Source organism: Rousettus aegyptiacus, unplaced genomic scaffold (genome assembly GCF_014176215.1).
Source record: "Rousettus aegyptiacus isolate mRouAeg1 unplaced genomic scaffold, mRouAeg1.p scaffold_m13_p_8, whole genome shotgun sequence".
NCBI classification, from domain to species: domain Eukaryota; kingdom Metazoa; phylum Chordata; class Mammalia; order Chiroptera; family Pteropodidae; genus Rousettus; species Rousettus aegyptiacus.
In genome coordinates, this window is record NW_023416311.1 from 32540996 (window position 1) to 32567920 (window position 26925).

The 26925-nt window shown below is 38.9% G+C and overlaps 1 protein-coding gene and 1 pseudogene across 1 annotated transcript in view; both read right to left on the minus strand.

The window, feature by feature from the left end:
- Positions 1 to 6841: 6841 nt before the first annotated feature.
- Positions 6842 to 26925, minus strand: part of LMNB1 (lamin B1) — a 44691-nt gene continuing 24607 nt past the window's right edge. The window contains exons 5-11 of the mRNA XM_016121939.2: positions 25660 to 25785; positions 20479 to 20699; positions 19461 to 19686; positions 17945 to 18049; positions 14952 to 15071; positions 10133 to 10240; positions 6842 to 7635 (exon numbers count right to left, since the gene is read on the minus strand). Coding sequence (XP_015977425.2) covers positions 7594 to 7635; positions 10133 to 10240; positions 14952 to 15071; positions 17945 to 18049; positions 19461 to 19686; positions 20479 to 20699; positions 25660 to 25785 — 948 coding nt within the window. The 3' untranslated portion in view covers positions 6842 to 7593. The remainder of the gene's footprint in view (positions 7636 to 10132; positions 10241 to 14951; positions 15072 to 17944; positions 18050 to 19460; positions 19687 to 20478; positions 20700 to 25659; positions 25786 to 26925) is intronic.
- Positions 14679 to 14794, minus strand: LOC118606968 (annotated as a pseudogene).

A 26925-nucleotide genomic window follows, 5' to 3' on the forward strand; every position in this document is an offset into this window, starting at 1 on the left:
CCAGGTGCTTCCAGGTTCCAGCCCAAGCCCCATCCGCGACAGCATGCAGAGGCGTGTCTCCAAGAACCTCAGGACCCTGGTTCCGCTCAGAGCCTCGCAGACCCCTCTCGCCCCTTCCACTGAAGTGCTCCATCTGACCTGGGCCCTTGCGTTGAGTGCCTGCGAATTTCAAGTCCAGGACCAGTGGGGAGACCAGGGAAACAGGCTGAGCTGCAGGTCAGTGGCACCCCGTCATTAACCACATAGATTCCACCTGGAATCAGATCACTCTGGCCCCTCTTCTCCAGTCTGTCTCCACCTGCTCGAGAGGGAGCCCTGGCCGGAGTTTGGACTGAATGAACCAGGACTAGTGCGGAATGGCTTCAGGAACCACCTGCCGGATCCCTTAGCTAATGCCATGCAAGGCAGTGGTGATCACAGTCTTCAATAAACTCAAATAATCCTAATAGGAAATCAAAGAATTCGAACACAGCGTGCTCATAATCGACATGATTGTAGGGGTTTGTGCAGCTGAGTTCTTCCAAGGCGAGAACCGTCGTCTTTGAAACTCGGCCTCCAACTAGACAAATCTCTCCTAATGGTCATCCCCACAAGAGACCCATTGCCCCTGAAGCCTTGTTGTATGTGGTGATTCCCTTTCAGAAGCGCACTTAGCACTGCTGTAGGCTTCCATATTTGTGTGGCTATTTGATTGATGTCCATACTGGGCTTAGTGCACAGCATGGCATTAGTAAGTGCTTAATAAATATTTGTTGGATTAAAATTTATTCATGACATGTTAAAATGTGGCACTTCCATTATTTTCAATAGCTTTCCTGGTTTAACCACCCAATTGGCCAGGAGAAATATTAGCTCTGACCAACACTACTTTCTCTTGCAGACTTACATGCACTAACAGCAACGAACAACCCTGTCATTCCATGAGCCTCACTTTACTTACTCCAATTCCCCTAATCGAAAATGTGAAGTAATCATTAAATTCCTGTTTATTTATTTAGACCGACTATATTGGTATTATCTTTCCATGTGATCCAATTTCAATCTCCCATCAACTCTCTGTATACAACTTTTAGTCTCAATTTACAGCTAAGGAAACCGAGAAGCGGAATGTTAGTTTTTTCGGGATCGTACCACTAAGTGACAGCAACTCTGTGTCACTAACTGCTGCTCTTACCGGGGGGGCTTCCCATTCACAGAGCTTAGTTCAAAGGCAAAAACAAGGCTGCTCTCTTCATTCTATCTGCCTGTCTGTGGAGAAGGCCCACCTGTGTGAGAAAGTACAAGTTTGGGACATAACCCATGACTACCTTTAGCGTTTTAAAGAATGATTAATTATCGTTTAAAAAAATTTTAACGTCCTTCATAATCAGAGCTGAATCATCAATTCCAATAATTCCCGCTATTCGGTCTTCTCCCACTGCCCGCTAGGGTAACTGGGGTTCTTGCACACCCTCAGGGGCATTTTTAACAGTTCTCAGGCACGTTATCAACGTGTTCCTTCACTGAGGCCCAACCTGCTTCCAACCACTTGTAGAGTCCTCCACCACCTGTTTAGCTTACCGAATGGTGACTATCCCCCACAGGAGGCTTTTAAATCACGACACTCCGTTAGCTCCCTGATGTCAGGGAAGGTGTGTCAGAAACGCCACCAGCTCGGGACAGGGCGGAGCCCGCTCGGGACAAGGCAGTCCATAGGCTGCAGCTCTGCGTTCTGAGTTTGCAGAAAGCAGAAGGGAGGAAGACGGAAGCAGAGCAAGTGCCTGGCTGTGGAAGCCGATTAATCCCTTGCCTGCTCCTAAGTCACCTCTCTAGGGGCTGAGAGATACAAATCGGCTAATTTACATGAAGGCATTTTCTAAACTACACCATGCAAATAATATTTCTTATATTTACCATTAATTTGAAGAACATTAGGAACAACAGAGATTTAAAACAGGGATTTGAGGCTTATCTGACAGTTGGAATCGTTCCCATTCATTCGGACAATGAATAGCACCACTGTTATTGTCATTTATAAACAATGTTAAATTATTTTCAGACTGCTGCCTGGGCTAGTAGAATAGGCATCATCCAAGATACAGACCTATGTGATCAGACCACATACTCAAGAAAACTGGGTCTCCCATTGTGGTATTCCTGATGCTTTGCTAGGCAGTGCCTGAAGGAAAGCTGAGTGAATGAATGACTTAAACTCTGGGCACATTACCCCATCTGCTAAACGAGGATAATGCCACTTACCCAGCGTGGTATTGGAAGACTTAAGTAATGAGACCCGAGTGCCCGGCTTTGTGAACATTCGGTAACGACCCTTTCCCTTTCTCTCTCCTTCCTTTTTGGATCTTAGGTTGCTTTTCTCTCCTCCTACTTGAGAATGAAACTATTCCATGCACAAGGAAGAGACAGCATGGTATCCCGTGCTCTCTGTACGGCATTGGAGCGGCACTCATTTCCAGAGCCTGCCCCAGCCAGTTTCCGAGTTGGGTTCACAACGGTCCCCCAAGTACATGGCACAACTTCAGGATCCTAGAGGGTTTTCTGGTGTGAGGTCATCCCAGGTCACCCAAAGCATACCTGTCTTGTGCCCAGACCCCTCCTTCTCCACAAAGGGACCCCTCCCAGATCTGTAAACACAAGCACTCCTTTTCCCCGTGACCCCATGGCTGCACCTCCCCGAGTTCAGTCCGAGCCTTCTCCTTCTTTTATGACACAAGGATGATGAGAACTATGCAACAGGCACTCGGTGAATGTTTTCAGTTCTTGTTTTTTCCAAGGTTCAAATTGCCTAATAATTTCTCTCTTAGCAGGACAAAAACCTAAGAGAAATGATCTAACCGGGCAGCTGGGAAAATGGTTTGTAGAAATACTTGGCCCCAGAAAGAGCTTGGGCCCACTCCCCGGTTGACACCCATTGGAAGGCAGTTTAACAAAGAAGCGAGGAGCTGGCAGCAAGAGGAAGGCTGGGTCACGATCCTGGGCTTTGGAAGAGAAAGCACCAGCTGCCAGGCTCCAAGTCAAAAAGTGGTATTGTCAGAGGGCGGTGTGAGCTGCGAGGCTCCCAGGCCCGAATGTAAATAATGGAGGAAGAGAAGGGGAAAAAAGGAAAGAATGGCTTGGGACTCACAGCATAGAGAAACTAGGTAATGAACGAGCCCTCTGAAGATCACTGTCAGCCAGTAAGGCAGAAAGCCAGTTTCTGGCAGAGGTGAGACCTGCTCAGGACAATGAGATATCTGTGTCCCTCTGGTGTGGTCACAGAGTAGACACTGCGGCTAGCACTTGTAGCTAAACTTGTCACGGGACACAGGACTACATGGAAGGGGGCTGTGGAAATACCCGAATATACTAAACAGACCAAACCAGACAGTTTGAAGAGAATTATCCAGATTGAGTCACAAAATACTGAAGAAAACGAAATACTAGTGAAGGTACCTGCACGCTATTGTAATTATATGGGGAGGTCTGCCCCCAAAGCTGGATCCGTGGAGAAATTCAGAAAGTTGGCAGATGCGAGGGTGGCAAAGGGGATCAGGGTATGTAACTGTGGGCCAATAGGTCATGAACGAAAGCTTAAGAGGCAACTGAGGATTTTCTTACTTTAAATCAAAGAAATTAACGCCAATATTGAAGAAAATGGCATACAAAATACAGAGAAATTTGGATCCGCAGACTGAGCCCACTTGAAGTAACACAGCCAAAGGAGTATAAAAACCACTGAAATGGAACAAGAGCTGCATTTCTCTAAGAGCAAACTTGGCTGGCATTTAAACTGAGTTCCAAGTCAGATTGGTGGAGGAAGCACTCACGTAATAAATCTGGGCGAATATGTGTTTTATTGTTATAAAGTAATTAAGGTACTGAACAAGCTGTCTCCCTAAATTGAGAGGTGCATTTTCTCTGGAGAAATGTCAGCACGAGACAGATTTACTGTGCTGCTGTGAGAAAAAAAACACATTATTGTGGAAGGGACGGGGAGGAGGCAGGAAGCAAGGCGATTTCCCACTGGGTCTGACGTCTCCAGGGTAAAGGGGCTGCAGTCCACCTCCCGTAATCATCCTCTGCCCTCACTCTGACCCTCCAAAACAGCAAAGGAGCCTCCCCTCTCAGGATTGTTCCCTACTTTTTTTCCTCCCATTCAACACTTAAGTGATGCTCTGTCTCCAACAATTTGAAATATGACTTCTGTGAGTTTTGCACATTATTTTGCCTAAGCATTTTCCTCATTGTCACCAATTTGGCTCTGAATGTGCCTTAGGTAAAGCAGGCAAATAAATGGCAGAAACACGGATTCCTGAATACTGCCTCCTTTGGTGCCCCTCCCTTTTTTTTCTTTTTTGGCTGGGGAGAAAAGAGTCAGTCCCAATTTCAGAATTCTGGGTTTTGCCAATTCAGTATCCTGGAAATCTAAGAACCTTGCCTCAGAGACTCAAAAGTCTGAACCCTATGGGTAATTCTCCTCTAGTGATACCTCCCAAAATTCATATCCATACTGCTACTTTCAATTTCTCATTTGGTTTCTAACATGAGTTTTTGGCCAGGAAGAGGAAGGAGTATTCAAATAAATTTCTTTGTAAATTTAAGATCCGATGAAAGGGATGGTGGGTAAGAGATTGAAACTGAGAAACATGACTTAGGATAACCATATCTCACTTATACACATATGCAAATGAACATGTATATGTATTTATGTATGATAGTAGACTAAAGTGACATGGACGATCTTTCCCTCCTTCCATCACTATAAAACTGATAAAATATAACTGAATTTGTGCTGTAATATAGAGCCAAGCTTAAAAGAACAAGAAATGTCCAGGCGTCATAAAGGATCAAAGAACTGCAATCAAAGTCTGAAATATCAGCCTCAGGGGCTAAGAACAGGAGAAAGGAACACGGTTTTGAGTCCACAGAGAGGACCTAGAACAGGGACTGCTGCATAAAGCACAAAACCTTAAAGGTCTCCCCGCACCTCACACCACCAGAACACTGCCTGCCTGCCTAGGGCAAAGGGGAACTTTGGCTGACACTTAGGGTTACGTAGATGTCACCTGTGAAAAACAGAGAACACCCATGCAGTGTCTTAGTGGATTTTCACGACCATAATGTGAGAAAACGACGAAAAAGTCTGAACCACTACAATCACTGGGGAGCTGGAACAGGAAAACACCATCAAAACTCTGGGACGTGGACCGCTCACAAAATAAACAACCCTTGCCGAAGATGAGTTTGCAATCCTAAAAAACCCCACGAGGAAAACAAACCACCACTGGGGAGTCAGCAGATGCAGCTAACGAGAAAATCAGCACCCCTAAGAGCTCAAGAAAAAAGAACTAGTTAGGCTATAAAATAAATGATTAGTTATTTTTAAGAGAATAGAAACTATAATGAAAAAAATTGAAAAAAGGACAGACAAGTTTGGAAAAGAATCAAAGGCAACTTCAAAAATGAAAAGTATAGTCAATAGAATCAGAAACTCAATGGGCAGGACAGATTACACAGGGCTCAGAACAGAATCAGTGAGATAAGTACAAAGTACTTACTAAGAACACAGCACAGAGCAATCTAAAACATATTGAAAGAGGATAGATTCAGTAATAGTCTGAAAGAAATCCCAGAAGGGAAGGACAGCAAATGGAAATGAGATAATATTCAACAAAATAAGAACATTCAGAATTTTCTTAGTAAAAACTGAGATCAGAGCTGAACAAGAGTACAAAAATAAATCTGAGTACAAATAGTGGTGAAACTATAATCATCAGACAAAATACGGGAGGAGGGGTAAATTCGTGCTTGTCATAAAATAGTTTAAAAATCCAGAAATGCATTTTTACCATCTGTATCCCCAACCTCCATTGATAAGGAGCTACATTAAGGAACAGAGAAGCAGCATGTGTCTGTCCTTCTGCCTCCCTCGTGTTCTGTAGGAAGAGCCGTAAGGAAGCTCACGTTCGGAACCCTCAATTTTAGTCTAAAGTTTGTCCGTCTGAATAGACTCAGTCTACTGCTCACACATTCATGGGCACAAAACAGTCCTGGATTTTTACTCTAAATTTCACTGGAGTTTATACTACTCTTCTGTATCACAATTGCCAATTTTTCTTACTTCTGAACTAATTAGTCTTGATTTCTATAGCCTAGTTTAATTTATCTAGCAATCAAGTATGTAGAGTGAATTTTGATGCCTAGGATCCCATCTTGTGACAAAATTTTTCACAATCAGGTTTGGCCATATACTGCATTGCCATTCTCATTCTAAAGATAAATCTGTGTTGAGAAGTTATCATTTTATCTGCTTTACCAGACAGAATTTCTAACCCAGCATTTATCTTGTCTGTAACGGCACCAGAGTACGCAATAAATCTGCAGAGCACAGTAATTCTGGGACTTTGTGAGTTATTTTCAAGTGAAAGCTGGTAGTCTTAGCACAGCTTACTGCAAGAATATTTTAAGAAGAAAAGCATACACTGACTCTTGGTTAGCTTCTGAAATGTTATCATCTGTTAGGTAGGATTCAGATATTCTACTTTCTACAAGACAAACTCACTTGGCTGAAGCAATCACAAGACAAAAATTCCCAGCCCACACCTACAAAGCTATCCCACACAGCGCACACCTGTAAGATATTTCATGTCATTCATATCTTACTCCTCTAAAAGAGCTTTTAATATCTTTTCCTTATTTTAAGACAGTAAAACTAGGTTCTAGAAATACAATCTCCATTTTTCTTTTAAAAGGAATATATTCCTCAAAGTCTTTTCCCACTGTCTCTGTGTTCCCACTTTGAAAGGACTATTGTTAGTAAGCTGAAAAATGTCAAGCACTGAGCATAAATTTAAAAAGACAGATTAATATTAAAACAGCTTTTTATTTGTTAATGTCACATAAGAAATTTAAGCAAGTTACACTATCTTAAAAAAACACAACTAACGCATTTTAAGAGAAACCCTTCCCTTCCCCATCCCCCTCCCCCATCCCCTGTATGAATTAAGAATCTAAGAGAAGTAACCATAAAACAAAGTTTTGTGGAATCCTTCATCTAGAGTGCTTACATGATTAGGTTAATATTGCAATCTTACAAAATTCCTCTTTTCTATTTAAAAAAAAGATTTTTGTAGTCTTGATTGTTTATTACAAAAAAAATTCAGTACAAAATTTCTATATATTGAAAAATGCTTCCCCCTCCCTCACAGCACCGTTATATATAGCAGAGAATGATCAAGAGCAGATTGCTAATCTAGATGGAGCAATCTTCAAATTATGCCCGGACACACAGTGGTTTCTCGACCCTCCCCCTCCCCTTCTCATAAGAACTTAAAAAAAAAAATACAAAAAATGTCAAAAAGTTTGAGGGACCTTTTCCAAACAGTACAGTTAGTTCAGTGTCGATAATTCACATCTTGCAACAAAGTGTATGGATATGCTTTCTTTTACAAAACTTTCAGTGTCGAAAAAAGAAATTAAGGCCATCAGATTCGCAGCTTAAAAATTCACATAAAGGAAATATAAAAATATTCTGTGCTTCTGAGAAGGCTCTGCACTGTATGTAGGTAAGGATTACCATACTTCTTTATTTTGAGGAAGACAGTTGACTTCAGAAGTTTACATAATTGCACAGCTTCTATTGGATGTTCTCGGGGCTCCCTGATGTGGAAGACAGAAAAAAAAAATTAGCGCTAAGAAAACTGATCACAGTATTTTAAAATAAGACAAATACGACAAATCCACATTACTTATCTTCGAATGGACCCCGATCACTTCTCAGTTATCCTTTTTAACCATCTCTAAGGGACTTTCTCCTCCTAAAACTCCAACAAATTCCAGAACAGCAATTCTCAACTCCAGCTGCATACCTGGATCCTGATGAGTTTTTTTTTGGGGGGGTTGAGGTGGGGGGGATCTAACTAAGGTCCCTAGGTCGACTAAATGAAAATTTCTCACATTTAATTGGAAGGGTATCTATTTGTATAAAATTGTAAAGCTTCCCAGGGTTATAGATAGGGTTAAAGACAGAGCTAGGGACAGCGCAAAAAAAAAAAATTGTACAGCTCCCTAAGTAATTCTAATGTGCAACTGAAGTTGAAAACCACTGTTCATGAACTTCCTTTTGTAACTTAGGAAAGAGCAAATAAGTGGGCTCCATTCCTAACGAACACATCAGAGAACCCGCTGGCTGGATCCTCAACCCTCATATCCCAGATGTAAAATGAGGTTCATCCTCAAGTAGGAAGGTCACCAAAAAAACTTCTCATCAACTCAAAAGGCCACTGAATTCATTCTCTACAACGTTAAGTCAAATCAGCTGACGTGCCCTTCCATCTTCCCTCTTTTGAACTCTCATGTCATTATTTTTTCTGATCCCCAAAGCTAAAGACTTCACACATCTTTAACATTTTTTTCTTCTCTTACCCTCAAGTTCAGCCACTAATGAATGCCTTAATGAATCTCCATTCGTGTAGTCCTTCAGGATCTGCAATCTCCACTCCAGAGTGTCTCAATTTCTACTCTGCACCCAAGTGTGCGGCACCACTCGCCTAAGCATTCCAGACTGTGTCAACCTAACACCAACCTTCCGACTTCATTTATCTCTCACGCATACCCTACAATTGACAAACTTGGTGCTCAAGTCTTGACATAAACCCTATGATGAACTAAAGATCTTTCATAAATTCGTTGCCACTCCTCCCATAAGTGAAGAGTGGAGCCTGTTTACCCTCCCCTGGGACTGGAGCTGCCTTGTAACTTACTTGGACCAAGGGAATATGGGAAGAAGGGTCATTGCCATTTCTGGGCCCAGCCTTTGAGAGATCTAGTGCTCTTTGTTTTCACTTTCTTGGAAGCCAGCTGCCATGTTGTGAAGCTTGAGCTAAACTACTGAATGATGGGAAGCCACAAGGAGAGAGATGTGGAGAACATTCTAGCCCCAGCCAAGCTCTCTGCTGAATGCACCTGCACGACACTCTAGTCTCCATTTGTGGAGCAAAATTTTGCCCAGCTGAGCTCAGTCAAACCATAGAATCATGGATGAAATTATTGTTTTAGGGTGCTCTGTTCATGTAACAGATAATTCAATCACCCTCAGAACACCATCATCTGCCTTCTCATAACCAAATAAATGCCCATCCTTCAAAATACTGGACAGCACATTTCCCACATATCTTCTCTACTGCTCTGGTGGCCCAGGAGACTTTTCCAGCATCTGACCTACTAGAACTCATGATCTGAGCCACCTGTCTGGCGCCTCGAGACATCTTACATTGTTATTTTACTTCTAGTCATTAACAATGCTTCTAATAAGGGCAGGAAATGGATCCTATGCTCGTTTCTTATTAAAGCCAAGTCTAAAGTATCTGTTCTTAAATATTTCTCCAAAATATATAAAGAAGTATCCAAGCCAAAAATTCATTCTCATATAACCCACCTCAACCATGGTTCTCAACCATGGGAGCTAAATGTGAACATAATGTTTATTTGGAGTAGGACTAATAAAACAAAATAAACAGATTTATAAATCGAGAGATGAAGTCTTTTAAGGACAAGGATAGGAATTTTGATTAATGATCAGAACCAAACAGCTTGAGAATATAAACTGAAAGCTCATTAGTTATTAATAATTCCAGCTTAATTAATTAAAATCAAATTTGGAGCTTCTTTATTTCAAGAGCTCTCAAAAGCCCACGTATCAGCTAAAATCTATCTTGCAATTAGATGATTATCAACTTAACACAGCAATAATTTTGTTTTGTGCAGAAGCTGAATATTACTTTGTTTTTTTTTTTAAGTTTTTAAGTTTACATGTAGATGCTTGTTCTAATTTAGTGATCTACACTCACAGAACCCTTAAGAGTAAATAATTTTGAGCATGCATACCAATCTGTATATTCTTATTTATAAGTGATATATATGTCCTACCAGAATACATTATGTACATTATAAAACAAAGGGCAAAAAAGACATTAAGAAAAAAAAAATTTAAGGAGTGTTAACATTCTCTTCCAGTACCTATCCTGAATATCACCGAAGGAAAAACAAAACCTCGTGTAGATCATGGACCTGGTTCATCAAATAAAAGGGGAAGAAAACCAAACTCCACAATTAGTTTTGGTTTTCATGCAATTTAAAACAAACATTAAAGTAATACCTGCTGGTGGAAAATTTCTTCCTCCTCAACCACTTCAGCTGCTGCTTCCTCCTCCTCCTCCTCTTCAGGTATGGTTGTTTTAAAGACTGTACTTCTTTGCGCAACCTCCTAAAACAAGAGTTGTTTGATATTAAGTTAAAGTCACATTTAAAATCACAAAGGTTAGGGGGAAGGGAACCATTCCTTTGCTTAAGTTTAAGAAATACCATTCCTACATCAGGAATTATTATTATTATTATTTTTAAAGTGGTTAATCAGTAGCTTTAACTACTGAACAGGAATTTGTGCATTAATTAGTAGCATTTCTTAGATCTTCAATATTCCCTGCAGGGGAGCTATTGGTATCCAATTTGAAATACCTGCTGAGAAGTTTCTACTGCTTTTCATCCCATTCTGTTACTTAAGAATTCTGTACATGATTTGGCAAACTAAATTCTTATAACATTCAACATAAATTCAGCGGAAAGCTATCAGGTTCCTGGCAAAGAGAAGGTGTTAAATAAATGCTGAATAAAATGAAGTTGGAGGCCAACTGCTGTGATCTCCAGGGACCACGGTGACGACAGGACCACCTGATGAGTGAGATGTAAAGGACAAGCTCCTTTCATTCCTTCAGCAACTGGCTCTTCTTAACCAAGACACATAAGCCCTACTTACTAATAACACACTGGTGCTACTCCTGCACATAAGCTACATCTCCTGTCATTCATTGGCAGGACACATAGTAATCATTTCCATTTTCTACTTAAAGGCTCAAATATGGATGACTTTCCTGCAGAGAATGCTGACTGCACGATGCAGCAGTGTTTTTGTGTAAGCACAAGGCTAACCTGATGATCTGGCAGCAAGTACACAAGTGTCCTAGACGGTGCTACTGAGTATCTAATTTTACTCTGTACCATGTCCTATGGTCACTCAGGAAAGAACTCCTTTAGAGGAAGAGGAAAATGCTAAAATGTCAGTAAAAGCTTATCTGAAATTTAATAGACCAGCTACTTTAAAATGGCAGAGGAAGAAAACCAGAAGTGTCATAGAAATGAGACTTCAATTTTTAAAATGTCCACGGATATACTCTGTGCATGAAGTAAGGCAGTGCAGTAGTATTCTGTGAGGAATTTTGATAATTGTTGCAGGGCCAAAGAAGATGGACCATTTTGAATCACTCATTTAGCTGGAAACTTCAGTTCTGTGAGCTCGGTCTATGTTAACACACACAAACAGCCATTTCACAAATATCAACCAGCCTGCCTTAGCCAAATCAGCACTAATAAAAAAGCATGTAACCCTTGGATCAATTACAATTCCTTGAACTCAAATATCAATTGTGGGGATGGTGGCATACAAAACAGAAAAGATTCTCAAGGTACCCATCCAGCTTTCCTCAACTCATCTTAAAATAAGGCGGATGGGGCAGTCAAAGAAAATCTGTTACAGAATTCTCACATTATAGCAGGCTCTTAAAGCTCATGAAGAAACTTAAGACTATTAGCCTCAAATGAGAAGCTTAGAAAGCAGCAACTTGCCCAACTTCATTAATTATTAATCGCTTCAACATAACTACTTTTAATGTACGCCTGCAGTTAAGCACTTTTCATTTGACAACATTTAAAAACCAATTAATCTAATGCAGAAAGCTTATATGGAAAATGAGTGAGCTAAATGTCTCAAAATTTAAACAGAAAATAATAGAACTAACTTAGAACCAAAAAGTTGTTAGGAGGATAAGCCCAGGAAACTTATTAGTCAAAGTACAATAGGTAGGTGTCTTTACTAAAAAAATGCCTCTCAGCAAGATACCCAACCCTACCAAGTACCCTGAAAGGCCCACATAAATGGCCTCTACATAAAATACATTATCAGTCTGCCCTGATAAGGCCTTGCGCACATGAAGGCACACCCATCTAAATCTATTCTGGGACCAGCTAATGTGCTCATCTCTTTACCACTCTGGGCTCAGTAATGGCACACTAGTGGTCTTAAATCACCACGGTGGGAGTAATTACACCACAGAAATCGGTACTACATGCTACAAATCAGGGTGGTTTTTATGAATGGAGGAGCCAATTGTTTAACTATGATATTTCTGTATACTTAACTAATCATTTGCATATATAGAAGCTTCAGTTATTCCTATATTCTAGAAGGTACAGAGACACTGTTTTATTTTTTATTTTACTCATACAAACTGTTTTATTTACCATGGTGACATTTGCTGTTTTTAATCGTCTAGTACCCCCTCCCTCATCTCTCAGTAAGAGCTCCCAGTTTCCCATGGGTACCTATCTCTCCCCATGGAGATGAGACATGTATGTCACAAGGAGCTAAGTGTGACCCAGCTGTGGAGGGAGGAAGGCTCGAGCTCTAGCTCTGTCCTCCTGGCTCCAGGAACTGGTTTAGAGGTAGGCATGTGACCCAAGCTGGTACAGTAAAAACAGGGACCTCAAGGGGAAAGATGTTCTTTCCCACAAGAAGCTAGCTGGGAGCTATGCACCTTCAGAAGCCGCCGGCCACCCTCCCGAATCCACCAGGGAGATGACACGGGAAACAGAGACAAGAGAGAGATCCCTGGGGACTGGGTAAGCCAATGGATCACTACTATCTCTGGATTTCTGATTTTGTGAAACCAGATATTCCAATTATTTTAAACCCAATTTAATTGGGTTTTCTGACATTTTCAACAACTCAGCAAGAAGAAAATATACATAAAAAATTAAACCAACTTAAGCCAATTACCTTCAATCTTACAGAAAGGTGGTCTTTTTGGTGGTGATTACAGATTTTTGCAAATATGGTCTGGGGCCTGCTAATAAATATGGTCTTACATAATTAACTAAATAAATGCCAAAAGCAGTCATCTGACAATCACAGAAATTAAGGCCTATATTCTTAATACTTTCCTCACTCCTGAAAGAAGTCACTTACTTAACAAAACCTAGCAAGCAGGAAGCTGAAGTTTGTTACAAGAACAGACAAACCAACCAATTAATCTGACAGTCAGTGGTCTGAATTATGAAGGGAAATCTGAGCTTCAGTTGGTTTTATGGAATGTCACAGGTAAAACAACAAGACATGTCCCATGTCGTGGTATCTACTTTGTTATCATTGTCACTGTATCTACTGTGTGGGCTTTTCACCCTGCTGCATTCCAAATATCCTCCTATTAGTTCTAACTTGGAACACATTTTCACTCAGAAAAAAAAATGCTATGGCAACTAGATTACGTGGCTCACAAACGCCTATTTCATCTGTGCTTTACGATCTGAGCAAATTACCACTCACAACAATGTTCTGAAAGAGACGTGTGCTCTGCCAACTTCAGATGTCAGGGGAACTACCAGCCTCGGAGCTAATTCCAGCACTTGGGTGGCAGTACCAGTGACAGCTGGGAAATATTCCAAAGTGCCACGGGCAAGAAGCAAGTAAGGGCTTCTGTCCAGGGAACTAGAGGAAGACCCAGCACCCCAAAGTTTCTGACTTACTGAAGGCATTTGTGAACACTTCCTGACCCTGAGAACCCAGCGAGTATTTGGAGGTGAATTCCCCAGGTGCACCCTGAAACCTTGCACTACTATACCAAGGTCTAGAGAAAAAGTCAGATGTCATTTCATTTTCAGTCTCAGTCTGAGATCGGGGACACTCTTCATTTAGTAGACAATGAATTCCTAAGCATCAGCAGATGTTTACAGAGAGGGAGGACGAGAAAGAAGCTGGACTAGACTTCTTATGCAAATACCTCAGACCCCTGTAATGAATGCTATTACCTGACTTCTCTGAACTTTAAGTGAAAGTCCATGTTTGAGTTTTTAAAAAAATTTTCCAGTAAATTCTAACTGAATACCTATTATGTGTCAGGAGCACTGCCAGGAAAAAATCAGAATTGGTCCTTGCCCTCAATGTACTTACTGCTCTGGTGAGGACAACCGGGCCAGGGCCGTGCACCTGGCACTGTGGGAGCGGGGAGGAATCCGTACAGGAACAGCAATTAGACCTGCAACCACTCTTTTCTTTACAGACACTTTTATCTCTTGGTGGGTGTGCAGGTGGTGGGGGCACCATGGTACCTTTACGTGACAGTGGAGTAGGTAAGGTTCTTTGACAAGAATACTAGGTCTGACATGTTGAAAACATACACATCAAGCAGATCTTCAAACTCTACAATCTTCAGACTCAGAGTTTCACAAACACTCTGAGAGTTACTCACAAGGTTAACAACATAAACACTTACTAGAGGCCAGATACTGTTCCAAGCATCTCCCCAAAACTGTCTCATTTATATTGTCTTATTATCTCTATTTTAAAGTAAGAAAAGAGGTGAAGGAACTAGCCCAAAGTCACAAAGCCAGTGTGCAGGTGGAGACAGGTGAACTAGTAAGCAGAACGCTACGATACACTCACATTCGTTCCTAAAATCTGATGTCAGCTTCACTTTGAATTACTCAGCAGCCTTGGCCTGATTTAATCAGTTACTTTTTACATTTCAGTCTGAGTTTTATAAAGAAGTCACACTTGCCAGATGAACTTTATTTATTTATTTTATTATTATTTACGCCTACAGCACCTGGTCTTCCTCGGTGGTCTCCCATCCAAGTACTAACCAGGCCTGACCCTGCTTAGCTTCCGAGATCAGACATTGGGCTTGTTCAGGGTGGCATGGCCATAGACCATGGACCATGGATGGGTCCACTGGGGCACAAACCCAGGACCTTCTGCATGTAAAGCAAGACGTGCTAACCACTACACTATGGAACCATGTCCGCCAGATGAACTTTAAGAGTGAAACTGTCACCCACTGTTAGTGATACTAATAAAACAGTCATACCTCTCCCTGAGAATTTTTCAATATAACCTTCACATCTTCGCCAGTGCCCCAGGAGTTCTGGTTCTTCCAGATGAGGTCGGTAGGAGGACTGGCTGTGACACCAGCATTTGCAGCCCAGATCTGGAAAAGAGAAAGGATGTCAGTCTACTCAGAGGCTAGCAATCCCACGTGCCAGTGACAACAATGTTACGATGAGATTTGAACACCTGTAGGACTGATTCTAAAGTCTCAGAACTGTGTCCTACTCTCGGACTTGTTATATTAACTAGCTGTGTCAAGAAGAACCCACAGAGCTTATCTAGGCCTCAACTTCTCCATCTGATAAATGAAGTGAAGTTGCCTACGTTCACATCCTAGCTCCTCTACATGGCAACTGACCTTGAGGAAATTATCTTACTCCTGTCATCCACGAAATAGGACAGAAATGGTACCTATAACGTGAGATGTTGTGAAGAATGAGTGATTACACCTACACAGAGTGGCTAGCTCACTCAGTGAATATTGCTAGCATTCTATTTTTCTATGGGTTTTATGGACCAACATACTTTAAGAGCACCTTGTTACACCCTCCAACAGTATCCTATGGCTACTTAACAACAAGAATGTGGAAATGACTAACTTCTCTCAAATCTTTCACAGTAGACAGCCTATGTAGAATATTCTTACAGAAACTGGTATGTCTCCAACCAGGAATGGTATATCACAATACTCTGGAGTATCTGAGATTAAACTCCAAAAAGAATACAGGAAATGGACAAATTGCCCACTGTTCAATGAATAATATGACTGCTGCTGAAATAGGCAAGACAAAGAAATAATTATGTTTCCTATCTTGTCAGCATGGAAATTCTGCCATATTTTTAATGTATTCATTGGCAGAAGCGATTGGGTAAAGTGGAAAAAAAAACTTTAGAGTCAGAAAACGTAGGTTTGAATCCTGGACAAATCACTCTACTCAATGTCCACATCTATAGGGACACTACTACTGGCCCTGATCTTTCTAAAAGATCATATGAAAATAGAAAAGAGTTCTAACCCATAAATTGTTTTATAGTATAAAGGGCTTTATGATGGCAAAAGGAAGACTAGACATAGTAGAGGCAGTATAGTTTCAAGTAAGAAGTATCTATGACTTAACTGATTGGGAGAGAGCCCTTCCTCCTTAGATGTTCAATTAAAGCTTCCAGATCTCCCACCAGGATGATAAATGGAAAGGGTTATCAAGCATTTACTGGAACAAAACTGAAAAAAGGAACTGGATTCGGGCAGACTTTCAGATTCTATAAAGTATAAGTATTTCCTAATTTCAAGCAACACTTTTCACTAGTCCATATGGAATCATGTATTTGGTTTAGTGTTAATAATAATCGTCAAATGTCAGTCATCTCACTAAGTAATTTAGGCCCAAATTAATATGTCCTAGAGTTGTGTTCTTCAATATGGTAGCCATATGTGCCTTGCAAGCAATTGAAATGTGGCTAGTCCAATTTGAGATGTACTGTAAGGATATCTAAATTTAAAGACTCAGTTCAAAAAAAAGAAGGTAAAATATCTGACATAATTTTTTTATATTGATCACATGTTGAAATGATAATATTTTAGATGTACTAGGGTAAATAAAATGTAATACTAAAGATAATCTCAGGTCTTTACTTTTTAAAATTACATATGTAGTTTTCTTATTTCTGTTTTAAAGTTTTAAAGTCATCTTTGTACAATTTTACAAAACAATTACTTATCACTACCATGTTCCAAAAAGCTTCTTATCACATTTAATGCTGGTTACCAAAGGAAAAAAATGCATTACATTATTTTATATGATAACTGAGTTCCCCACTGGGCCTATAGAATATATATCTATTTAGATCCCGAGGAACTATATACAGTGGAAAACAAATGATTGGTATAACGGTTTCACATTACTTTAGAGAGTAGAGTACACTCAAATCTGAATCTTCAGAATTGAAATGTCAGACACTTTGCACTACATTATGCAGCTTCCGTAAGACGCATAATAAGACAGAGCAATTTTCTCTCACTATAGTAATTACTAAGGAAATAAAAGGATAATGAAGTTAGGCTATTTGTTCCCATTTTTACCCATTATTATAAAATTATCATCTGATATCCTCACAATGTGGCATCAAGCTTTATAAATACACTTTTTTTAAAGGGAAGTTCTAACCTGTTGAGCCTTTGCTCTTAAACATTGAGGGTTGTACCAGTCAAAATTAAAACGTGTTTAATATTTTTTAAAAAGAATTGATAAAAAGAGTCATCTCTATATTCTTTAAGACTGAAAACAGTGACTTCTTTAAAATTGATATCAAAACATATTTTATTGTTTGCTAAATCTACTTACTAAGTAAAAGCAGAGGAACCTGGTGTTTGCTCAACAAAGCATACTTCTCCAAAAAGGGAGCAAATGATATTTAGTAACTACTGAAGACTCTGTATTTCAGAACATAGCAACAGAGAATCATTTGGAACTCAGAATAGACTCCAATGGCACCCTGCCCACCTCTGTAAATCTAGACCCTTAGATACTATGTAAAAAACACATTATTCTTGCTTAAATATTATGTTTAAAGAAGTGACTCTTTAGAACAGTGCCTAGCACCTAATGAATTTTGTTGAAAACGTAGGTCCCTATGCCAACACCAGAGATGGTAACTAAGGGTGAGGTAGGGCCTGGACAGCAAAACACTGCCCAGATGATTCTGATGCTCATCTAAGACTGAAGACTATTGCTTTAAGGCATACTCCAGCATTAATGGACTGTCCCCCAAACTGTTCTTTGTGTCAAGCAGAATCTCTTGAATTAACACTAGGCTACAATTATCAGTCAAGAGACAGCTGTTTTATGTCTCCCAGAGTAGACAAAATAAAAAGAATTCAGAGGTCAATTCTTTCACTTTTAATACAATTACCACTCTCATTACTTTAACTGTTAGTTGAGACAATGAAGTTAAATGATAACTAAATTCACTTACTGTAACAGTCTGGCCTGCCTTCAGTACATATCTTGAGGTATATTTGTAAGTGACTGATGTGTCTCCAATTTTTCTGATCATTTCCCAGCCTCCCATTGGCTGATCCTATTCACAGAACAAAATAAAAGAAGGTCACTTCAAACATAAAGTTATGGAATAATCAAATAAATTAATCTATCAATACAGGCAGTTAAGCTAGCTTTATGGCCATCTTCCTATGATTCATATTTTCCTATTATATATATATAAAAAAAACCATGGCTTTGTCATTCCACAAAACAGTAACTTTGACAATGCTGCAGTTTGAACTATTAAGGTATTTAATTTTAAAGGGACAAAACTAGAAGAAAAGAGATGTGAACCAAATTAAATGGTCATGCTTATGCCTGAACCAGGTGAGTCTTAAATTTACAATACAAACTAGCTGTCATATAAACATCTAATACTTGATTACTTTAAGCTTTTAAAATACAAGCACAGAAGCTTAGAACAGAAGGAAGAAAATGTACCACTGTACCACTTCTGCCCATTTAACTCTTATCTTAAAGCATAAGGGGCTCAAAAAGAGTCAATGACACAATGACACAATGACACAATGAGCCAATCCCAAGTGCTAGCTAACAACTCTAGGCACTGAGCTGTACAGGCCTGTCTGACACCTGGGAAAGGTACAGGACATTGAAGCAATTAACTACACTAATTTATATCCATCTCTTATCAGAACTGCTAGGGTTCCTTTGCCCATCTAATCATTTCTTCGTCCACATGCAAGATAGTTTTTTAATAGTTCTGGTGAGAAACGGAGTAATTTCCACAAACATTTGACAAATCCTGAACATACTTTTCCGGAAGTAACATCCATCTCATTGCACCCCCTCTGCACCCCCAGACCTGCCTCCCTCTAGCATCAGCTCACACCCCTTCACAGCCCCCAGCTCCACGATGCCTAGGTCAAGGAAGACCGTCACTGCCAAGCTCTCGAAAGTTCTAGCTCAAAACTTCAGAATTCCCTATATTTTATGTTTACTTTTAAATAATTTCAAGACAGGGCTTCATACTATTCTTGATATAAATTAAATCGTTAACATTCATTTCTTCATTCAGAGAGAAAACACCCCCTGCATATATCTGAGTCTGGTTCATATTCTTTTCACGAAATCAACTGCTATGGAAGAATATCCACCATCTATACCCAAACTTAAACTTTTTCACAAATCTAGTTAGGGCAGGGAGTAACAATTCATCCCTAGAAAGGCCACTGTGACAAAATGACCAGACATGAGGAAAAAGCCCTGGCTCTGTAAAGACAGGCTAACGAAAATAATCTTTAAACCACTAAAAACACTAACTCTTATTTTAATTTATACTTTTTTATGAATTGGCGTAGAGGAGGAGGGAAATTCTTATTCCATGAAGACTGCAAAATCCAAATAAAGGCGGAGGAGTTATTACATGGCAAGACAGCCCACCAGTCGGCAAAGCCTTGCTGGAAAAAAAAATGGGTCTGTTTTTTCACCTGTTCAGAAGTGTTCTTCAAGCGGATAAATTTCCCATCAACATCTATCTCTTCAATGCAGACATTCCCAGTGGCTGAGGCAGAATGAGAGATGCTAACGCTACTGCTCGCCTCTGATTCTTCCACATCAACTCTCTTCCGTTTTCCTCTAGTTGTACGCACACTACGACTTGAGGATGCTCGTGATACTGTCACACGGGAAGAAGGGCTTGGAGAAAGCTTCAATCTACATGGGAAAAATAAAATGTTCTTTTTATGAAACATATGCCCTTCCTCCCTTAAAAAAATGGGTATTGCTATCCTGCACATGCATTTCTAAAGCAAAACATTACTGATGATCCGTTAGACAAAGTTGATACACATCTTAACTAAGACAACCAGGATGCCACCCTTCAATTTTCTTTTAAAAAAGTAATAATTTGAATGTTTTTCCTAGGAATAGAATATAACCATAATGCAGAAGGTTTGCAGAACAGGGAAGGAAACCATCCCATCTACCATCACCCTACCACGACCACTGTTATATTTAGTAGATTTATCTTAATCTTTTCATATATTTTCTTTTTTACAAGATTATAATCACAGTGTACATTCCTTTGGAACTTTTTCTGAGAAAAAGGGTGAAAAGGATTTATATAACTAAACAGATTTGAAAAATAAGTATAAAGTCTTTTGGCAAATCCAGTATTTTACAATACATTAAATTATCAAAACATTCAAAATCTCAAATGAAAGAATCCATCCTGACACAGTCAAGCATTTATAATAATTTATCATAATAACTGTAGTAGTAGTAGGAGTAATAAAAAGATTGCTTAAACAACAATTTCTGTTGCCGAGGTAGAAATATGATCTATTACTACCTACCTCTCTACACCTAGGTTTTAAAAGAAATGACAGAAATTATTTAAAGTTGCCTTAATTGTTTTAAAATAAAACACAATCCTATATACTTTTCTTTAAATAAAAAGGGCAGGGGCAAAAAGTAGACTAAAAGTAAGTGATAGTTGTTACTTACCTTTCTTCTTCACCTTCTAAGAGTTTCCTATAAGCACTGATTTCCATGTCCAGGGCTAACTTTACATCAAGAAGTTGTTCATAATCGTTCAGCTGCTGCTGCATCTGATCCCTTATTTCTGCCATCTCTCTTTCTTTGTCAGACAGCATGCGCCGAGAGTTGTCTCTTTCTTTAGCAAGCAAGTCCTCCAACTCTTGAATCCTCTCCAAACATGCTCTAGACTTCAGATTCAAGGGAACATATCTTACTTTCTAGGAACATTTCCATATTCGCACAAGGCAGCTATTTAAAACCATAAACCATTTCCTGGACTGGAAAGGAAATAGAACTAAGGAATGGCTAACATTAGAATTCAACAGATTTTGATTTTAATAAATTAAACACCAAAATTCTTCCAATATAAAATACGGCCCACAAGAAGTTTTGGCTTATAAAAGACTAAAAAATAAAGATGTAGTCATCAAATGTAATTGTCATAAATGTACATATAATTTTTCTGTATTTGGCCAATATAAAACATTTTGAAACTGTGGTTTTAATAAAAGTCAAGTCTGGTTTCCCTACAAGCCTTTTAGCTCAGAAATACAAATTAACCAAACTAAAGAACTAAAAAGATGGGAAACTCACTGACAAAAGAAACTCATTGACATTAGGAAAAAAAAAAAAAAAAAAAAGGTAGGTATGTTTTAGAAAATTGCTGAAAACTATTCAGAACTGAAAAAAAGGGATTCTGGTTATCCCTTTAGGACTGTTGTGCTCTCTCAATGCTCAATTAGCACACAAAAACTATACAATACAGATGGTCTATAAATATTACTATAAATATAAAAATTTTATATTTAACATTTAAAAAGTGAGACATCACACATCCTATACCAGAAGGTTCATCTTAGAAACCTGTGACTTATTAGGTAATTATTCTTCTGCGTTTCTCCAAGACAGAATTCATCTCAGTAGCCTCTGAAAATGACAAAGGTAATCAACTCAAAAAGACTGATGGATAGCTTAGGCCCTCAGAATCACAAGTAGCTGCATCAGAGAAAGGGTACCCTACTGTGCAAAAATTAAGTATGGAAGGCTAGAGACAAAAAGAAGCTTTACACTGTACAGAAACACTACACCTAAGTAATAAATTTATTTCTCACAGCAGTCTGGGTTAAAAACTTTGAAACTTTTTTACTAGTGTGAACCAATCAGTAAACAGGATGGTAGAAACCAGGTTTCTTACCCTCAGAGAGAAAAGTTACAGATAAGCGAGAAAGGAAGCCTAAAATGAACCCTGTGGTATGGGGTTAGAGTTTGAAACATCAGCACAAACTGGTATTTAGTTTAATATAAACATAAGTAGACAGATAAGTGTATAAACATGGGTTAGCATACATCCATGTTTATCACCTAGCTCTGCCTGCAAGAGGGCCTAGAAGCGATGGCACCCTAGTACCAGTGATCACACTTAAAGCCCAGATCTCAATTTCTATAGACCTTTCTCCAGTAAAAAGAACCAGGGCTCTTTGGAGAAATGGCTGATTCTAAGGCTGGATCAGGAAAAATACAAGATAAGCCTAGAGCATCTTCGAGTGTCAGAAAGTAAAGATGTATCCCAAAACAGGGGGACACAGTAGCCAATCTGACCAAACTCCTAATGGCCAAAGCTAGAACAATCTGAGCCAATAAAATAATGTAGCATTGGAGTATACCCCGAAGTAGAAAATAAATATCCATGAGTCCATACTGAAATAAACATATAAACGAATAAATAAATTTACAAATAAATATGAGAAGAAAAAACCTTTACATAAGAAACCCACTTAATAAATGTAGATGCTCCCCCTTCAGGATGTGAAGCTAAATTCCTGTCCTTTGCCCTAATAGCAGACTGGGGGCTTAGTGACTTGCTTCTCAAGAACAGAGTATGAAAAGGGAAAAATAGTAATCTGAACAGTGGAAAACTTGGCGAACACTACCCTAACCCATGATGAAGGTTAACAGCACAAATAATGTAACACAGATGTTATGTAATCCCTGATATGTATCAAGAAGGGCACTTAAAATAGATAACCCCAGTTTATCATGAGAAAAGTACCAGATGAACCCAGATTGGGGACAGTCTACTAGGTACCTGGCCAGTCCTCTTCAAAACTGGTAAGGTAATGAAAAACAAGGAAATTCTGACAAACTGTCATAGACCAGGGGCTAGGGAGACATGTGGTACCCTGAAACAGAAAAATGACAGTAAAAGGAAATGTGATGAAATACAAATAGTCTGGAGTCTAGTTAATAGTAATGCACCAATGTCAACTTTTTAGTTTTGACGAATGTACCATAATAATATACTAAGAATAGGGGGGACACCTGGGTGAGAAAGATAGAGGAACTCTCTGTACTATACAACTTTCCTGTAAATCTAGAATTATGCCAAAATAAAAAGGTTGTTGACAAAATAACCAACTAATCAATTAATTAGAGTTCAGAGTAGCATCTGACATTCCATATCAGAAGCAGGCATTCATCTTAAAAGTGATACTAAAGCTAATCCTTGCCTGAGAGAACCTGCATTTAACTGTATCTGTAAAAAACATGCTATAAATGGAGAAATTCTTTTTTCTTCTTGGGTTTTATATTTTCTTTCCTCCAAAAGAAAAAGTATATAAGTTTAAATGTCTCCTCTTCAATCAATCTCTTTGTTTTATTTCCCATGTGGGAGGTAGACAGAATGGGCAGCAAGGATGAACCTAGAAGAGAGCTGATGAGAAACATAAAGTACCCAAGAATCAAAGAGAACCTCTGAGCCTAGATCTGGAAACCCCAAAGTGTACTTATTTGTCTGCCTTTGATGCCAGACTTCTTTAAGAGGGAAAAATCAAAATGTAGGTATAAAAAAATTTTAAGGTTACTGTGAATCATTTTGTATTTAAATAGAAATATTTAAATTATATTTTAAATAGCTGCACTGCATCTGTTATGCAGTAAAAAAAAAAAACGGAATGCAACATGACAGACAGACCTAGATTTTTCTCCCCACTTCTGCCATTAACTACATATGAGACTCCTGGCACTCACTAAACTACTATCCACATTTGGAAAACGAAGAGGTCTGATGAGACTATCTGTAAGATCCTACAGCTAACTCTAAAATATTATGAACAACTCCTAATGGTCTTGGTTATTTAATTTTATAGTATGTAACAGGTTATTGTACTAGTTTATTGTGTTCTAGGTACAAGAGAAGTTTCCAGAGGCTGGGTGTTAGGAAAACAAAAAATTAGAGGTGCTTTCTAAGTGCCTCTGAAGATTCCCGCAAGCCAAACAGACTCTAAGCAACCAATTAATTTGGACAAAGTAATAATTCTAGATAGAAACGATAGATGCTGTTAGAGATATGTGAAAGTCCTAATTCTAAATGCTACACTATCATTTACAATTTTTTCTAACATCAGCTGTATCAATTTTAAGTAAAATTTAAGAAGTACTTCACTAACATGAGTCATATAACCAAAAGGAAATTCTATGGCCTAAGAGGCAACATGATGAAATTGCTATGACTCAACAACAAATGCTGTTAAGATATACAATAGGAAAATATTGAGACAGATGGCTTACTTCTTTTAAATAATCTTTCTAAGGCTAAAATTTATCAATAGATTTCCTCAAGATATATTATTTATCATAAAATCTGCTACCAGTAATAAATTCAACAAAGGAGCCCACTTTTCTGCCCTCCCACCCCCACCTAAGACAGAGAAATTTAAAACTATTCCAGTTGAAAGAGATACTTCTCTCCTATTTCCTAAGGAATTAGCTCTTGGAAATCCCCAGGTCCTACCTAACATTGTTTAAAGTCTACTAAACTTAAGTTAACAGCAACAAAAAAAACTTGCAAGGATAGCAACGAACTTATACACAGTCATACAGCCCTGAACCTGAGTCAGAACACGTGGCTACAAGTCTCACGGCCTACCACTACTAATCACAAATAAGTCTCCATCCCAAATGTAAAACATCTGTACCTAGCATCATCAGGATTAAGCAGCAGCCGAATTAAAAATTTTAAATAAAAGGTAGGGAAATGTGAAATTGAAGGAAAGCAGATAACTAAAATGTAATTTATTAAATGGAGAAAAGTAGTAAATATCACTTCAGAGTAAGAACAGAGATGCTTATTTTAGACAGGTGGCTGTTAAGAAGCTATAATGGGGGGGGGGGGCGGGAAGAAGAATCTGTTAAATTCCTAGAAGAAAATCTTTAAGGAGAGTGAGGTGTAAAGTGGAAACTGGAAACTAGGAGAGAAACCCGCCTATCAGTGTGCATCAGTGTGCAGGCTCACGAGTCATTAAACTCGCCTAGGTCTGAGGTCACACTGGGTGAGCTCAAAGACCCTTTCGGCCTCAGTGTTACAGAGAAACTTCAAAATACTACTATCAGACAGAAGCTGAATGAAATTACTTTGCAAGTAATTAAGGTGAGCAGAGTAGGTTAGTAAAACATTATGAATATCTATACGGTGGTATATATATATTTTGCATCCACAACAGCACCCTTAGATGGAAACAGATTTCAAGCAGTGTGCACACCTGCTTAAGCCGCATGTTGAATGCACCATTATGTACAGATAGGCACCTAGTCAACACAACCAGCAGTGTAATCATTTGTCACTTCGGTGTACCAATGAACGAACTAGCCACTAAATTCTTAACTAATACACAAATTAATACTACTTCCTAAGATACTAATTATATTAAGTAGTTCATGTACTGAATTTATCTAGAAACATGAATCATTTACCACTCACAAATAATTTTTGCATGTTTTCTTCACTGTGGTTTCCAAATGTGATGAAGGGAGTATGTTGGGAAGAGCGCTGTGTGGAGACGAGGCTGCTAGATGAGCCAGAAACCCTGGGTACTGGGTCAGGCCAAGGGATAAACCAGCAGGTTTCTTCCTCAAGGGCAATTCCCTTAGCTCTGGGTAATCTATTTATTCATTTAGGGATCATAGTCTCCGGCGTGGAAGACATTTATACAATGCAAAATGAAAAAAATATGGGGAGCACTGTGAAACCATAGTGCAGAAAAACACTGGCTTCTTTGAAAAGTGGCATTGGGAAGAGCAAAGCAGGTAGACTACTGTGGTGGAAGTGGCTTTCAAGTTGAACTTCAATTCTTCTTAGGGGAAAATACTTACCTCTCTCTGTAGATTAGAAAGCTGAGATGAAAGACTCTCAATTCTCATACGACTTTCCATCAGTTCTTCCCTGGCACTGTTGACAGTAGAAGTATTCATCTCTGACGACAGCCTGGCATTCTCGAGCTAAAAGAAGGAGCAAACCATAGTCAGTCTTATCTAGTGAATTAGAACAAACAGAGAAGGAAGTAAATTCATCTGAAGGTATTTCATTTCAAACCTAAGTTCTGCTGGTAACTGGCTGATGAAACAGGAAAAGCATCATGAAGTAGGCTGACGTGGGATGAAGTAACGTTAAGTCCTTCAATGTATGAAATTTAACAATGCTGATATACCTGAGTCTTTACCCAAAGTTTATTAGTTTAATATTTCAACCATTATATCTCTAATGTCTCAGATAATACTGCTAATAAGGAGAGTCAGCAGTTAACTTAATGGCAGTGATGTCTGCAGGAAAACAAACATTACATGTCCCTAACCCACCAAATCTAATATAGAATATAAAGCAACAAGCGGAAAGCACTAATCTATAGATCATTGCAAAACAAATGAAAACACTTCCTTTCAGAAGCAAAAAACAGCTCCTCAGGTAGAAATGATACTCTGGTTCCCCCCAAAGCCATTCAGTTCTGCGTGTCTCGGACACATTTTTCTGTATGTTGTCTCTCCCTTTGAGGCCACTGTCTATGTGACCCACCAATCCTTACTTTAGCTCCCTCAAGGCCCAGCACAATGCCTAGCACTGAACAAATGTCAGACAATTGAATGTAGAGTGTAAAAGATCTTTCCCTTTCCCCAGCCAATTACTATGAAATGGATTAAATAAAAGCAACATGAACAGTTTGAGGTCTTGCAATGAAAATATTTTTCAACAGCTCTATGGCTCTAAGTTTCTAAGTCCTCCACTAATAATTCTTTTTAATCAAATCATGTAACATTTAACACATTGGGGTAAAATCATTTACTAAGAAAGCCTGTACTCAATAATTTTATGAATTTTTGCATGATCTGCTAATATAAGTGGGAAGTTTCCATAATATGTTTTAAATGAATAACTGTGGTAAAGGAAGAAATATCAGAGCCTTTCACTTGGCCTTTGTTCAAAAAAGCCCCAAGTGTGGTGGTGACAACCTATGTACAAAAATGACATGTAAGTGAAAATTAAATGCAGTCCAGAATTAATTCACTATTAAACGGATGTGCGGGACAGCATGATTAGTATTTATTAGTAGTAGAAAAGCATTTTCACGGAGTTTGGGTTTAACT